At 35.5% G+C, this 15,495-nt stretch overlaps 1 protein-coding gene across 3 annotated transcripts in view; it reads left to right on the top strand.

Moving 5' to 3' along the window:
- The first annotated feature begins 1,647 nt into the window (after window positions 1-1,647).
- The window catches only part of LOC114283890 (uncharacterized), a 167,821-nt gene continuing 153,973 nt past the window's right edge, over window positions 1,648-15,495 (top strand). The window contains exons 1-3 of one of the 3 annotated variants that reach the window (XR_003636729.2): window positions 1,648-1,797; window positions 3,559-3,633; window positions 14,573-14,959. Coding sequence is in view for 1 of the 3 variants with exons in the window: in XM_082894798.1 (XP_082750924.1) it covers window positions 14,820-14,959 (140 nt within the window). In the remaining 2 variants the exon portion in view is untranslated. Of the gene's footprint in view, window positions 1,798-1,988; window positions 3,159-3,558; window positions 3,634-14,572; window positions 14,960-15,495 lie in introns of those variants that run through there. The other 2 variants (XR_003636730.2, XM_082894798.1) reach the window with 2 other exon arrangements.

Raw genomic sequence — 15,495 nt, 5'->3', positions numbered from 1 at the left:
TCATGTTTTCTTTAGTCTATCTTATGACAATTGGTTAATGAGAGTTTATTCGATCAAAAAAGGATGTTGTCCATCTTTCCATTGTATATATTAGTTGCTGCCCATGGCATCTACTAAACCTCCTCATGGATTTATTGGTTGGGTAGAAGGGACAATCGAGGGTCCAATTTCATGGCCCTGTCCAGTATGTTGGACATGCGTTGCATATTCTGAAGTGCTTGTCTGTTCAACCATTTGCGGAGGATCTGATGGGATAGGTGCATCCATTACATTATCCTCTAGGTTAGGCACTTCTACCTCACTTTCCACACCCTTTTCCAGGCATTCATTTTCACCTCTTGCTCTACGTCTAGCCATTTTTTAATAGTCCCACTGGGCGTGTCAAAAATATATGTTGACTTTTTTGGCTTTCGAGGGTTAATAGTGTAAATTTAAGCGTGCCAGCAAGGATCAATTAGTCCTTATAGAATTTTAATTGCCAACCAATTATTAGACAATTGTGTTGAAGTTCTTTCAGCCTCAATAAAGAAGACTTTTACTGGTGGCTTGTTTTAGGAGAAATTGATAAGAAATGACAAGTACAGAACAATTTCGAAATCGAATTTCATTAAGTAAATAAAAACTTACAATGAAATGACCCAGCCTTGAAAATGTTTACAACAGTGACTACTTGAAACTACTTCTAGGAAATAAAGTGCAGTACAGGAATTGAAGTGCTGGAAATATAAAGAACTGGAAATGTAAAACTGGAAAGAAATACGAAGTAGATAGACTGGTTTTTAGATCTAAGTCTGGGTCTTTCATTCTGGGGCCTTTTCTCCTATTTATACTTTCGAATGGTAGTCGTCGAAGTGGGCTTCCAATCGTCGAAAAGTCCTCCAATGATCCCTGGTCATCTTCTCCCACTGTTAGTCTCTACTACGCCATTCTTGCAGTTAGACTTCCCTCATGAATTTGAATTTGAATTTGTGAGTAACCATTAGGCCACATCATTTTGCGCCTTCTAGTTGCTTCAATACTGTGTAAATCTATTATTACCAATATGAACTGTCACGTGTCTATTGTTGATTGAAAGCTTACATTAACTTCTCAAATTACCCTTTATGTGCCATGTGTTAAGTTGAGATTGATTTATACAAAATATGTAACCAACAGATTGTTAAATTAATTTTAGATAAAATAATAAAACAAATAAAAAAATACCAAAATATTAAACATTAATGTTCAAAAAATAAAATAAAATAAAAGGAATAAAACTATGATTTTTACTTAACAAAAAATACAAAAAATTAAACATTAATGTTAAAAAAAATAAAAAAATCTCAACATGTAAAAAATAAAAAAAATAAAAAAATCTCAACATGTAAAAAATAAAAAAATAAAAAAAAAGTCCAGCGAACTATTTTCTAATACCAAGTCTCAAGCCTCCGTCTTAATCTCCTCCCTAAGGCCCATCTTAATTCGAAGGGGATTATGAATCCCCTCGCTATCTCCTAAAACAAACACACCATTAGTGAGTACTGCCTTTATCTCAATCCCAATCTCCCTCTGTCTTCCAAACAAACGGGGCAAAGATATTTGGAAAAAATAATTAAAAATTGTCTATTTAATTTTTAAATTTTTTTTAATTTTTTTTATATGGGAGGGGTTATAACCCAAATGAATTAAAAACTAACTTTTACTTTATTATTATTTTTTTAAATGTTTCGAAATGGCCCTAAGCCCATCTATTGAGTCTCGACCCTCTCGTTTCGATGACCCCATCCACTTCTCTCTTCAATGATCTCAATCTCTCAGGTGATTCTATTCTATCTTTCTCTGCTCATCTCCTGATTATTGTTGCTAGGGTTTAGCTTTTTCATCTTTCGAGTTCGATTGAAAGCAATTCGATCCTGTACAATTGTTTTTTTTTTTTTTGTTTTTTTGTGTGTTTTCATTAGCTTCATCTATTCTTTGATTTTAGTATCCAATTTTTTGAGGCTTTTATGTGTACCCTGTTTTGGGTTTCAATTATATATATGTGCGTGTGGGGATAGTCCAGACATAGAAGGAAATTGTTTGGATAATCAGGCCGGTCCTGAGATTTTCAGGGCTAAAGCTGATAATCAATTAATAAATATCTCTAGATCATTTTGGGATCCTCTACATGTTATTTTTTCATTCAACAAAATTTTTTTTGAACGTAAAAGACAAGATTTGTGTCAAAATCACAAAAAATACTTAGCATTATATTGCAACGATTAATAAGTATCGCTTGATCTTCGCCCTCCTTGCATTTTTAGAAGCAAATAAATCAATCATATTTGTTTTAAATTCTTGAGAAATTCGTTAGAGCTCTCTTGTGCTACTTCTCTCATATTTTTCGGAAAATTAAATTAAGAGTTAGGGTTAGAAATTAGATCGGGAGAAAGAATGGGCCTTTTAATTTTTTAATGAGTCAATTTATTTTAAGTTAGTTTGGGCATTCTTTAATTTTTTTTGGACTTAAAATATACCTAATATATTACTCTAAACTATAATAGGAGAGGGCTCGATTTTTTGGTCTTTTTTGAGGGGCCCTAAGCCATGGGCTGGTGGGCCTATGCCCAGGGCCGGCCATGTGAATAATTCAGATTGATGAAGAGGGAAAATTGTTTGGATAAATCATAAAAAAAAAAAAAAATCATTCCATTTATTGGCTTATGCTTCCTCTGAAAAATGATTTCAACCAATAGAGAAAAATGGTCTTCATGCCTATAAGAATTTACCCTTTACTCCAAAAGACACTCACTCATAGGTAGTGTTTGGTTCACTGGAATAAAGGTGGAAAATGGTATGATTATTCCATTAAAATATCCATTATCATGTTTGGTTCACTATAAAAGTGATGCAAAATACATTGCAAAATATTTTTTAATAAGCAAACATATTTATGTGTTATAGTTTACTCCTTGCGTTCAATTGTAAATTCCAATTTCTGACTTTTTTAGTTGCATGTTTGATCATCCTTGCATTCCAAATGCTAGTTTTTGCTTTAATTTTCAAGACAACAGTTAATAAGTGCGAGAGACAACCAATCATGGAATTCTAGATCAACTGCCAAACAAATTTCAGTTTCTGAACTGAAGTATACATTGAGGAGACTCTTCTGGAATTTATTTATTTATTTGTTTTTCATGGTAAAGCATTTCCAAAATTTGTGACAGGATAATACAGCTATGCAAATTTGTTGTCTTCTTTAATTAGAATGCTTCAATTAGCTGATGGCCCATTATGGGTCTAAAAATAAACACATTTACTAGTTTTCCAGATATGAATACTTCAATGCATTGCCCTGTTCGATTGATTGAAGGATGTGAAGTTGCATAAGAAGAAAGGAGACATCTAGTTTACATTCCAATTAACAAAGTATTTGCAATTATGGATTTTGTCTATTTCGTCAATTTTCCCACCAATGTATTTGTCAATAATCTTCTATTTTGGTATTTTTCTTTTCATTCTACTTTCCAGTAAATCTTAAAAAAAAAAAAGAAAAGAAAAAGAAAAGCTAAAATATGTTGTTGTGTAAAATTCAAACAGGAGATAGAGACTGTGAAGAGTTACTACAGCAAGCTAAGCGCTCTTAATTTGGAGGTGAAAGCAAAGAAACAAGGGGTAAGATTTGACTTCTTTGGCAAACTAACTATTTATCAAACTTTGGAAATTGATTTTAGTTGTTGGTTTAGGCAACAGCTACATTATTCTTATCTATTCTTTGATTATAATTTATTCAACAAATTTACATATTCAGGAAAAATGCCTGCTAATGGAAGAGATTTAATTATTCAAAGAAAATGTTCAAGGGAATAAATGGAATTTAGTGTGTTGTTTTAAGTTATCTTGTTTGTGTTATTGAAGCTTGGAATCATTGCAAGTACATGGCGAAAGTGCCTTCGAGTGGATTTGATTAAAGGGCTTTGGATGAAATCTCTAAGAGTTGAAGACACATGCATATCATAATTGTTCATGACCACAATGCTTTCTATAAGTTATGTAACATTCTTTATGATGACGGGGGATTGGTGGCCACAAGAAATGTGATAATAGATGAGATTGTGGCACTGTTTTTATATATTCTCTCCCACAACCTTAGGAATAGAACAATTAAAAATATGTTTGTTCGTTCCATGGAACCATAGAGAAAATATCATTTTGCCCTCTAAACTTTCACGTGTTTTTCAATTTGACCCCTCGACTTTGATTAATATCAATTTTACACCTAAACTTTCAAAATTTTGATCAATTTGGCCTCCTGCCGTCACATTCCGTCTATAATTAGACAGAATGCACTGACGTGGGGGGAAATTGATTTTTAAGGTATAGTTAAGAGGCAAATTGATTTTTAAGTGTAGTTTGGATGGTTAAATGAAATTTCAAATGAACTTTGGTGCCACGTCAGTATATTCCATCCAATTGTAGACGGAATGCAACGGTTGGGGCCAAATTGATCAAAATTTCAAAAGTTTGGGTGTAAAATTAATATTAATTGAAGTTTGTGAGTCAAATTAAAAAACACGTGAAAGTTTGAGGGACAAAATGATATTTCCTCAGAGCCATAAGTCGACAATTTCACACTATGTTGTGATCAGTACTTAAGATTGGAAAAATTATATCAATCAAAACCATTCAAGCCTTGGTGAAAGAGATAATGAAAAGTGGAGATGGTTAAAAAAATTATTGGAAGATTAGGGTAGATATCGAAATAGGAAGGGTAAGCTAAGCACAAATGAGAGTTGTCTTGGATATTAAAGACGGTCAAATGTGGGTTAGAAGAAGGGGAAAGTAAAATAAAAGATAGTATGGTTGCTTAAAACATAAATTCTTAGACAGTTTGTTTAAGTTCCAATCCTGAAAATGATGGGTACTGGTTGTTGTGGTAATAGTGGTGTTCACAAACAATGGTGATGGTGGTGTTTTGGTGGTAGGATGGTATGTGGTGGCGGCGGTGATTGTAGTGGTTGCATGGTGGTAAGGCAGTATAGGTGGTGGATAGGTAGGTGATGAGGTAGTGGTGGTAGTGTTTGGATAGTGTGGTGGCAGTGATAATAGTAATGGTGGTAGTAGTGATAATGATAGTGGCATTTTCAAGGCTCTAAGTCTGTCTCATTAGATAGGAAAACTTTCTGTAAATAGTGGAAAATAATTTTTCCCAACTCAAAATCATTTTTTGTTGACCACAAAAGAGGAAATAATGAAGTTAGAACAATCGTTTGACTTTGGCACATGAGGTGATTTTTGGTTAGATAAGACTTTTTCCAAAGACTTTTATGGGTTCCTATTGCTAAAAATTTACCATGATGTTCAACTTTTCCCTCTCTAATGACTATCTATTAACCAACAAGCTCAACTCATTTTGTAGCTCTCTAGGAGGTCAATATTTTGAATCTCCTTATGGTGTGTGGGTATTATTCCCCGTATATTAATTCGGGTTTGTTTATCTCACTTTTGGAGTTTCTGTGTATTAATTATGTGTTGTATTTGATTTTCATTATTATGATTATATTCATTGGATTTTATTGTAATATCATATAAGAATAAATAAATTAAAGACTACGTATATGGATTGTTTATTTTACCATTGTTATACCTTGTGACAAATTTGACATAAAATTTAAACTATAAATAAATTTTGACAAATCATTGTCGGTACATCTCTCATGGTTGGACTTACATGTAGTGTTCCAATTTGACATTTTATGAAAAAAATAAAATAAAGATTTAGAGATGCTATAATAGAAATGTATTGAAGAAAATGTTTTCATTAACTTTTATTTTTGTTATACCAAAAGCTAAAAAAATGCAAACAATATTTCATGAAAAACGTTTTTTGCTTAAACAAAATAAGAAAAAGATGCAAACATATGGTTAGATTGCTTTTGACATCATCAACTAATGGAAACAAAAATTAGCTTTTTCTTTTATTAATAATTAGTTTTACATGTCAAATGGTTGTATAATTGGTCCCTCATTGTTGATTTTAGAGGTTTAGGTCTCCTTTTTATTTTTCAAACATAAAATAGCATTAAAAAAAAAGGCATTTTACTATTAGAAATATGGCAAATGTATAAATGGGGAAGAGTTATCCCATTCTATAGTTTATCATGACATTCTTCTTTTTTAGAGAAAATTTGGTTATGTGTATTTTTTTAGAAAAGAAATTAGAGGACAAGGTTGAATGATTAATTAATTTTTTCTAAAATTAGAGGACAAGGTTGAATGATTAATTAATCTCAACGGTTGAGCATGATAAGCAATTACGATGGAGCTTAAACATTAAGTTGTTTGCTTCGACAAAGTGCAAGTCTTGAAAGAAGCACATTGGTTCTGTTTTCTGTTTGTTTCAAGAATTTGTTATTTCCTACAGAAGTGACATCTTTTAGGAAGTGGATAAAAATGTGAATTATGACAATAATTTTTAATTTTTGAAACTTAAATTTCAAAACAAAAGTAATTCAATTTTTCATTCCTTTTTTTTTTTCCCCTCTCTCTCTCACCATAAATCAAAGATACAAATAGAGCATAACAAAAATTCACACATCAAACATAATGATAGAAAAATAAATAAATAAATAAATAAACGAAAAAAATTAGAATGGCTCACTTTAATTAAATTTAAACATCCTTTTATATGCTCCTGATGTGGTTTGAGCGATTTGAGTTTGTTAATCCTCTTGGCTATACTCTGTTCCTGCTTTATCGCTTTGTCCCGTTAAGTGAGTTGTGTGCTATAAGAGAATAACTGACATTAGACCACACCACACGATGACTGCAACTATAATAGGATGGCTGAATGATTTCCTGTAAATTTTTGGTGTGATCACAACAATAGAAATTGCATAAGCTATTGCCATTGATGTAATGGTCAACCACATGACCGCAACTAGAATCCACATAAAAGCCTTTCTCTTGAAAGGCAATCCACTTATGAGTAACAAGATTGTGCTTAGAGATGTAACAAATCCTATCGTGCTAACACAGAGGAAATATGGGAACGAATCTAGATAATTATAAGCCATTATAGCTTCTCCAGCTCTTTGCCTGTTTGAATTGTCTTGCCAAACACCACTTGGCGGGCTCACCCCAGCTTGAAAAGCTATTATTACAATGAGCGATGTTGCTACAATGAATGTTTGCTTTTTCTTTGCCAGCCATTGACTCTATGCGAGATCCTTGCCTCTTATAGCTCCAATGTTTCGGAGATGATCTTCGATATTATCAGAATTTTTCATATCCTTTCTAATTTCTCCTAGAATGTCCAATGTTGTGTGTCCGCTAGCATTAGTTATGTTTGCAGCTATGTTTTCATTGGCACTAAGCAAGTAACTCAAGACCTACAAAGTAAAATAAACTAATGAACTTACTGAATTGACTAACAGGTGAGGAAAGTTATTGTATGATATATCCTTAAGGGGCCATTTTGGCATGATGGACAAAATGTACCAATTTCAACAATATATATTTCTATATATAAATTTTGTTAACGTGTGCCTTTAGAACATACGTTAAGAAGTTTAAATTCTGCATGAAATCCATACAATAAAGAATGCACAAATTTTTTTTTTTCCAAGCCGGCTAACATGTGTGCCCTAAGGGCACAGGTTAATAAGATCTATATGTTGAGTATCCACACCATGCTTTGTTGGAAGTTAAGAATGGAGGTTATAGATTTTCTGAAGTTTTGTTTTGTTTTGTTTTTTTTTTTTCAATCTAGGGTGGCTGTGTTAATGGCTTGCCATTAACCTTGGTAGTTGGTTGTTGGTAAGCAGAGGTTGGTAAGCAGAGGTTGAGCTTTTGGCTCTTCCCATTTGTGTATAAATAGAAGAACAGTGAGCTTAGATTGAAATGTGAGAGATCAGAAGGTGAAGAAAAGAGAAAGTTGTGAAGAATGTATCTTTGAGTTGAGTTGAGAGAGTGAGCTCCTCTTCCTTTGTTTTGTATTTGTTTTTATTCATAGTGAATTTTTCTCTGTTTCTCCCGTGGACGTAGGCATTAGGCCGAACCACATAAATATTAGGGTCTCATTTGTGTGTGTGATTGCTTGTGAATCATGTCCTGGGTGTCTTTAATCACAACAAGTGGTATCAGAGCCTCATTGGTCTTTTTTTCAAAAAAAGAGTGTTTTTCAGAATTGTCCAGAAATCAAAGTGGTCAAAATCTACTTTTGACCACACCAGGTTGAAGCCCTCGACGAAATGAGCACACAGGAAAAAATTGTGTCGCAAAAGGACACCGGAGGCGGCCGCACGTGCAACTGACATCGTTCTCATGCGCTGGCGATTGGCCACACGCGTTTCACGCGCGAAACCAGTGAAGAAGACCATCTGACGTTAGCAGATGACATCATTTTGCTGACGTCATTGGGCCGACCTGCTAACCAAGCTGTTGCCTGGAGCCGTTGACCTGAGCCAAGCCACTTTCACCACGCCGTTGACCAAGTCACGTTGCCAAGTCGCTAACGTCAGCCTGATACCATCTGAACCGGAGGAATTATCCAGTGCTTCTTAGGCATACAAGTTTTCACTGATCTGAACCGTTCAACCTATTTTAGCTTGATCTGAGCCATTCTGAGTTCGTTTTTGACAATCCAATAGTGATTTCCAACTATTTGGAATATTCCAGGCACATCTGTACGGTCAAATTTTGTAAATCAGATTTCAAAAATTTGTAGTTTTTATTTTGGTAATCCAAAGTGCTTTTTCAGCTAATTTGACCAGTCCGGACTCAACGACGAAGTCTAATTTTTTCAAAACAAAGATCATTTCTCTATAGAGACAATTATTGATAGAGGAATCAATATCGACTTTGGGATCCATGATCAAGCTGAATGTTTCTAACTATGCAATTTGGAAGCCCAGAATAGAGAATGTTCTGTATTGTTGAGATTTGTTTGACCACATTGAGCTTGATGGGGTTAAACTAGCTGCGGAGAAGGATGAATACTGGAAACGGAAGAACCAAAAGACCATCGGTCAGATCAGACAATGGATTGATCATAGTGTCTTACACCATGTCGCCCAAGAGACTGATGCCTATGCTCTTTAGACAAAATTAGAAGGCATGTACCAGTCGAAGAATGCTCGGAATAAAGCCCTCCTAATGAGAAGGCTTGTAAATTTGAAACTGAAAGACGGTGTCTCTGTTACAGAACACACCAATGAGTTCCAAAATCTAGTGAACTAACTAGCAACTGTCAAAATGGAGCTGGATGATGAGATGCAGGCCCTATTGTTGCTCAGCTTCTTGCCAGATAGTTGGGAGATGTTACTAGTGCCCTTTAGCAACTTTGCACCTGAAGGAAGGCTAACCACAAACATGGTCACCGATGCTTTATTTAGTGAAGAGGCAAGAAAGAAAGACATTGGTGGAGATCAGTCCCATGCCCTCGTCGCAGAAAATAAAGGTAGAGGCAAAGGTAGGGGCAAAGGTAGGGGAAGAAGCAAAAGTAAAGGACGCAGCAGAGGAAGATCTCAAGATAGAGGGAAGTCTAAAGAAGGTATGAACTGGCCAAGGTTCAAGTGTTACCATTGTGGTCAGGAGGGTCACATAAAGAAATATTGTTATGCCTTGAAGGGAGAACAAAAACAAGGCAATAGACTGCCAAAGACCGAAGATGGGAACACTGTAGTTACTGTCTCAGAGCATATTGCATTATTCTCTGTTGAAGAAGAAGAATGCCTCCATATGTCTGACAACAACACCGAGTGGGTGGCAGATATAACGGCTTCCTACCACACTACACCTCGGAAGGAGTTCTTCAATATGTACTAACTTGGAGATCTTGGTACAGTGAAGATGGATAACTCTAGTTTTTCGAAGATTGTGGGAATTGGTGATGTTTGCATCCAAACCAAAGTTGGGTGCACGATGGTGTTAAAAGATGTCAGGCATGTTCTTGATTTACGCCTGAATCTCATTTAAGGGACAACATTAGATCGACAAGGCTATGAGAACTACTTCGGCAAAGGCATATGGAAATTGAAGAAGGCATCTCTAGTGGTAGTTAGAGGACAAGCAACTGGTATGTTGTACAAGACTCATGTGAATGTGATTTCAGATAGCCTCAATGCAGTAGAAGATAAGGCATTACCAAATTTATGGCACAAAAGGCTGGGTCACATGAGTGAGAAAGGGTTGCAGATTCTGGCAAAGAAGTCTCTTATTCCCTTTGCCAAAGATGCGAAATTGAATCCTTGTGACAACTGCTTATTTGGGAAGCATCATAGAGTCGCTTTCCACTCATCATCCAGAAGACAATCAGAGTTGTTGAGCAGATTATACTCTGATGTACGCGGTCCCATAAAAGTGGAATTTTGGGTGGCATAAAATACTTCCTGACGTTTATTGATGATGAATCACGGAAGGTATGGGTTTATGTCCTAAAAACCAAAACTGAGGTGTTCCAGCATTTTCAGACATTAAGTGCTATGGTGGAAAGGGAGACTGGAAAGAAACCGAAGTGTCTCTGAATAGACAATGGAGGCGAATACACGTTAAAGGAGTTTGAAGCTTATTCTGCTACTCGTGGCATCTGGCATGAGAATATTGTTCCTAGAACCCTACAACACAATGGTGTAGCAGTGAGAATTAACCGAATCATTGTGGAGAAGGTCAGATGTATGTTCAAAATGACAAAGCTGCCAAAGTCATTTTGGGGAGATGCTATTCTTGTTGCTTGCTATTTGATCAACAGATCGCCATCAGTTCCACTGAATTTTGAGATTCCAAAAAAGGTATGGTCTGGAAGGGAGATTTCTTACTCACTTGAGAGTGTTCGGGTGCAAAGCATTTGCACATGTATCCAAGGAGCACAGACAAAAGTCAGATGATAAAGCTACTCCATGTATTTTTGTTGGCTATGGAGATGAAGAATTTGGATACAGACTGTGGGATTTGAAAAACAAAAAGGTCATTTGAAACCGAGATATGGTGTTTCAAGAAGGTCAGACCTTAGAAGACTTTGGGTAACTAGCCAAACCCAAAGTTGATGATGTTTCAGAGATTGTTCCAAACCCTGCACCATCACAACATGCCACTGATGAAGAAGAGCTACCGTAGCATGTAGCCAATGATGTAGAGTTGCAGGATGGTTTTCTAGAAGAAGAAGATCCAGAAGAAGAGGTGTTGAGTAAGGGGAGCCACAACCCCCTCCACTATAGACTGTTGGTCCACAGTTACGAAGATCAACAAGAGAGCCTAAGTCGTTGTCAAAATACCCTGCTTCTGAGTATATTTTGTTTACTGATGAGGGGGAGCCATAAAGTTTTCAAGAAGCTCAGAATCATAAGGAGAAGTGTAGCTGGCAGTAAGCTATGCAAGAAGAGATGCAGTCCTTGCAGAAAAATCAGATTTATGATTTGGTAAAACTTCTCCAAGGTCGAAAAACACTAAAGAACAAGTGGGTGTTCAAGTTGAAGAAAGATGGCAGTGGAAAGTTAATCAAGTACAAGATTCGATTGGTTGTCAAAGGTTGTGGACAGAAGAAATGTATTGATTTTGATGAAATCTTCTCGCCAATTGTGAAAATGATATCCATTCGAGTAATTTTGGGACTAACAGCCAGTTTGAATTTGGAACTTGAACAAATGGATGTGAAAACGACATTTCTTCATGGTAATTTGGAGGAAGAAATTTACATGGAGCAACCAGAAGGTTTTGAAGTAAAAGGGAAAGAAAACTTAGTCTGCAGATTGAAGAACAGTCTCTATGGCCTCAAACAAGCGCTGAGACAATGGTACAAGAAGTTTGACTCATTCATGACGGGTTATGAGTACAAGAGAATTGCTGCAGACCAGTGTGTATATGTTAGGAAATTTCCTGGAGGAAACTTCATCATACTCCTACTCTATGGGCGTGTTTGATTCGCGGGATAAGGGGGGTGGACTATCTACTATTTGGATTGTAATCCAAATAGTGTTCCTTATCCGCCGTTTGATTTTTTTTTAGTCCGCCGGACTCCATGTCCGGCTGGACTCCTTATCCTCCATATGGGGGACTATTGTGTCCTTGGGGGGGTATGGGATTGTTTTGGGGGGACTAATCACTGTTTGGATTAGATGATGAAATGACCATTTTGATCCTCTACTATTTAATTATGTATTATATTCAATAAAATTTAAATGTCTCAATTTAAAAATAAAATAATTTTATTTAACTTTTTATTGATGTTTTATTTATTTAATTTTTTAAAATAATTTTTTATAGATATTTTATTGATGTTTTATTTTAAAATTTTGTTTATGTTTTATTTAATTTCATTATTTAAATTTAATAGATGTTTTATTTAATTTCATTTTTTGATTATTATTATTTTTAAAAACAAATTTATTTAAAATTTTAATTAAAAAAATAATATATATTTTTATTGATATTTTATTTATTTATTTATTTTTTTTAAAAGATAAATTTATTTAATTGTGTAAAAAATAAAATAAAATAAAATTTTATTTAATCTAGCTAAAAATAATTAAAATAGTAAAGATATGTTTAATATTGCTAGTACTTAGTAAACAATTAAAAAAGGGTAAAATAGTCATTTGTTCATTTATCCTATCCAGTCCGTCCAACCAAACGTTGGATTCACTAAAAATAGTCATTTCCAGACATCTAATCCCATGAAAAAACAAACACAGGATACATATCCAATCCAACCAAATAGTCCGGGGGATTCACAGTTCTAGGACTCAAGTCCGATGGATTCTAATCCCCCTTTATCCAGTCTGTCCAATCAAACACGCCCTATGTTGATGACATGCTGATTATTGGATAGGATGCCATAGCAATCAGATCACTGAAGAAGAAGTTATCACAGTACTTTGACATGAAGGATCTAGGCCCTGAATAGCAAATTTTGGGTTTGAAAATTATATGTGACAGGAAAGTCAATAAGTTGTGGTTGTCACAGGAGAAGTATGTTGAATGGGTGCTTGAAAAGTTCAACATGAAAGATGCCAAGCTAGTTAGTACTCCGCTGGCTAATCATTTCTAGTTGAGCAAGAGTTCTTTTCTTTCTACAAAAGAAAGAGAAGAGATGGAGGCAATTCCCTACTCATCCGCTGTAGGGAGTTTGATATATGCAATGGTGTCCACCCGACTAGATATTGCTCATGCTGTTGGAGAGTAGATTTCTTTCCAATCTAGGGAAAGAGCATTGGGAAGCAGTCAAGTGGATTCTGAGGTACCTTAAGGGTACATCTAAAATGTGTTTGTGTTTTAGAGGAGCAAAATCAATCTTGGAAGGTTATACAGATTCAGATATAGTAGGTGATCTTGATGGTAGAAAATCTACATAAGGATTTATGTTCACTTTCGCAGGGGGAACTATGTCTTGGCAGTCCAAGCTACAGAAGTGTGTTGCTTTATCCATAACCGAGGCAGAGTATATTATCGCAGCGGAAGCTGGGAAAGAGTTGTTGTGGTTGAAGCGGTTTCTCCAAGAACTGTGACTAAAGCAAGAGAAGTTCACGATACATTGTGATAGCTAGAGTGCCATAGATCTGAGCAAGAATTCTATGTACTATTCTCGCACAAAGCACATTGATGTTCGGTATCATTGGATACGTGAAGTGATGGAAAAACAGTTATTGGAACTGGTCAAGATCCACACAGATAAGAATCCATCTGACATGCTTACAAAGGTGGTCTCGAGAGACAAAACTCGAAGTATGCAGGGACATTGCTGGGATGAACTTCCAGTAAGGATCCGACTCTCCATGGTTGTGGAGGGGGAGAATTGTTGAGTATCCACACCATGTTTCGTTGGAAGTCAAGCATGGAGGCTACAGATTTTCTGAAGTTTTTTTTTTTTTCTTCAACCTAGGGTGGCTATGTTAATGGCTTGCCATTAACCTTGGTAGTTGGTTGTTGGCAAGTAGAGGTTGAGCTTTTGGCTCTCTCGTTTGTGTATAAATGGAAGAGCAATGAGCTGAGATTGAAATGTGAGAGATCAGACGGTGAAGAAAAGTGCGAGTTGTGAAGAGTGTATTTGTGAGTCTAGTTGAGAGAGTGAGCTCCTCCTCTTCTGTTTTGTATTTTTTTTATTCATAGTGAAGTTTTCTCTCTTTCTCACATGGACGTAGGCATTGGGCCGAACTATGTAAATATTAGGGTCTCATTTGTGTGTGTGATTGTTTGTGAATCATTTTCAGGGTGTCATTAATCACAACACTATATATATATAACCTATTTCCACCATTTTTCTGTGGATTGCGATGCCTCATTTTTTCAGATGATGTGTGGGTTTTGCGCTGGTCAATCACAATAACATAAGCCTATTAGACTGAATACCTTAAGACTTTATCCTTCACTTCATGTTACTGCTAAATGAAAGATAAAAAATAAAAATAAAAAACACTTTAATTACTATTCAGAATATATTAAACGGTTGCAAGTTTGGCCAAATGATGGTATTTTGTTTTAAATAATAATAATAATAATAATAATAATAATGATAACTTGTTTACAATCGTACCTTGACTTGATTATTTGTCACAGCTAGATGTAATATGGTATTGCCTCTACCATCTTTAGCATTCACACACTCTTTATTTTTTTGAAGGTATTCATCAGTTCCTTGGGAGAATCTAACTGGCCACACATCACACAAAAATGTACGATGGTCTCACCCTGGTCCATTGTGACTTGAGTTGCATGGGGGTTGGCTTCAACTAATAGTTTCAACACGTCAACCTTGCCTTTCATGACTGCAAGATGGAGTGGGTTTCTACCATCTTTGTCAAGAGCTAGGCACATGTCAGAATCTACCGATATCAATGCTTGTACAACCTTGATGTGCCTTTTTGCTGATGCTAAGTGCAGGGGCGAGCTTTGTGAAGAGTCCAAAACTTCAACAAGATCTGGATTTAGATATAGAACTTATGTCGCGAATTCTTCATGCCTACACAATGCAGCCACATGCAAAGGAGTCCCACCGAAGCAGCCAAAGGTAACTCTATCAAGAACTAGTGGATCTTCTCCAAGTAGTTAATGTAATAAAGTGACACTACCTTGTATTGCTTGCTTTGTGGAGCCTCTGTCCCATTTTTTGTCTAGATTTATGCTCAATGCACATGAAGAAGAGTAAGAAGAGTAGTGACTAGAAATGTGTAGTAAACTAGTATTCATAGAATGCACAAACACAAGAATATGTGACTTACCATCTTCAAGTCATTTTTTTTTTTGTTGATCTCATGTTCAAAGAGTTGACTTGATATAAATACATTTCACTTATTTTTTATACTTTTGTGGAGTTAGATAACACGTGAAAAGTGTGTGCTTTGATATAATATATGAATAGAAATATATAAATACAAATGGATAGCTGTCCCTTTACAGGACTATGGGTGTGGGGGTTTCAAGTCTCATTGGGGTTCCATTCCCCCAGTCCCTCCCCCCTTTGTGTAGAAATATTATTGTATTTGTTCATACCTTGTACCAATATATATATATATATATAAATTGTATAGGATAATTAGATCACTT

Source organism: Camellia sinensis, chromosome 11 (assembly GCF_055761805.1).
Source record: "Camellia sinensis isolate YWXY chromosome 11, ASM5576180v1, whole genome shotgun sequence".
Taxonomy (NCBI): Eukaryota; Viridiplantae; Streptophyta; class Magnoliopsida; order Ericales; family Theaceae; genus Camellia; species Camellia sinensis.
Note: the sequence above shows the minus strand (reverse complement) of the source record. Positions and strands in the feature narration are given on the sequence as shown.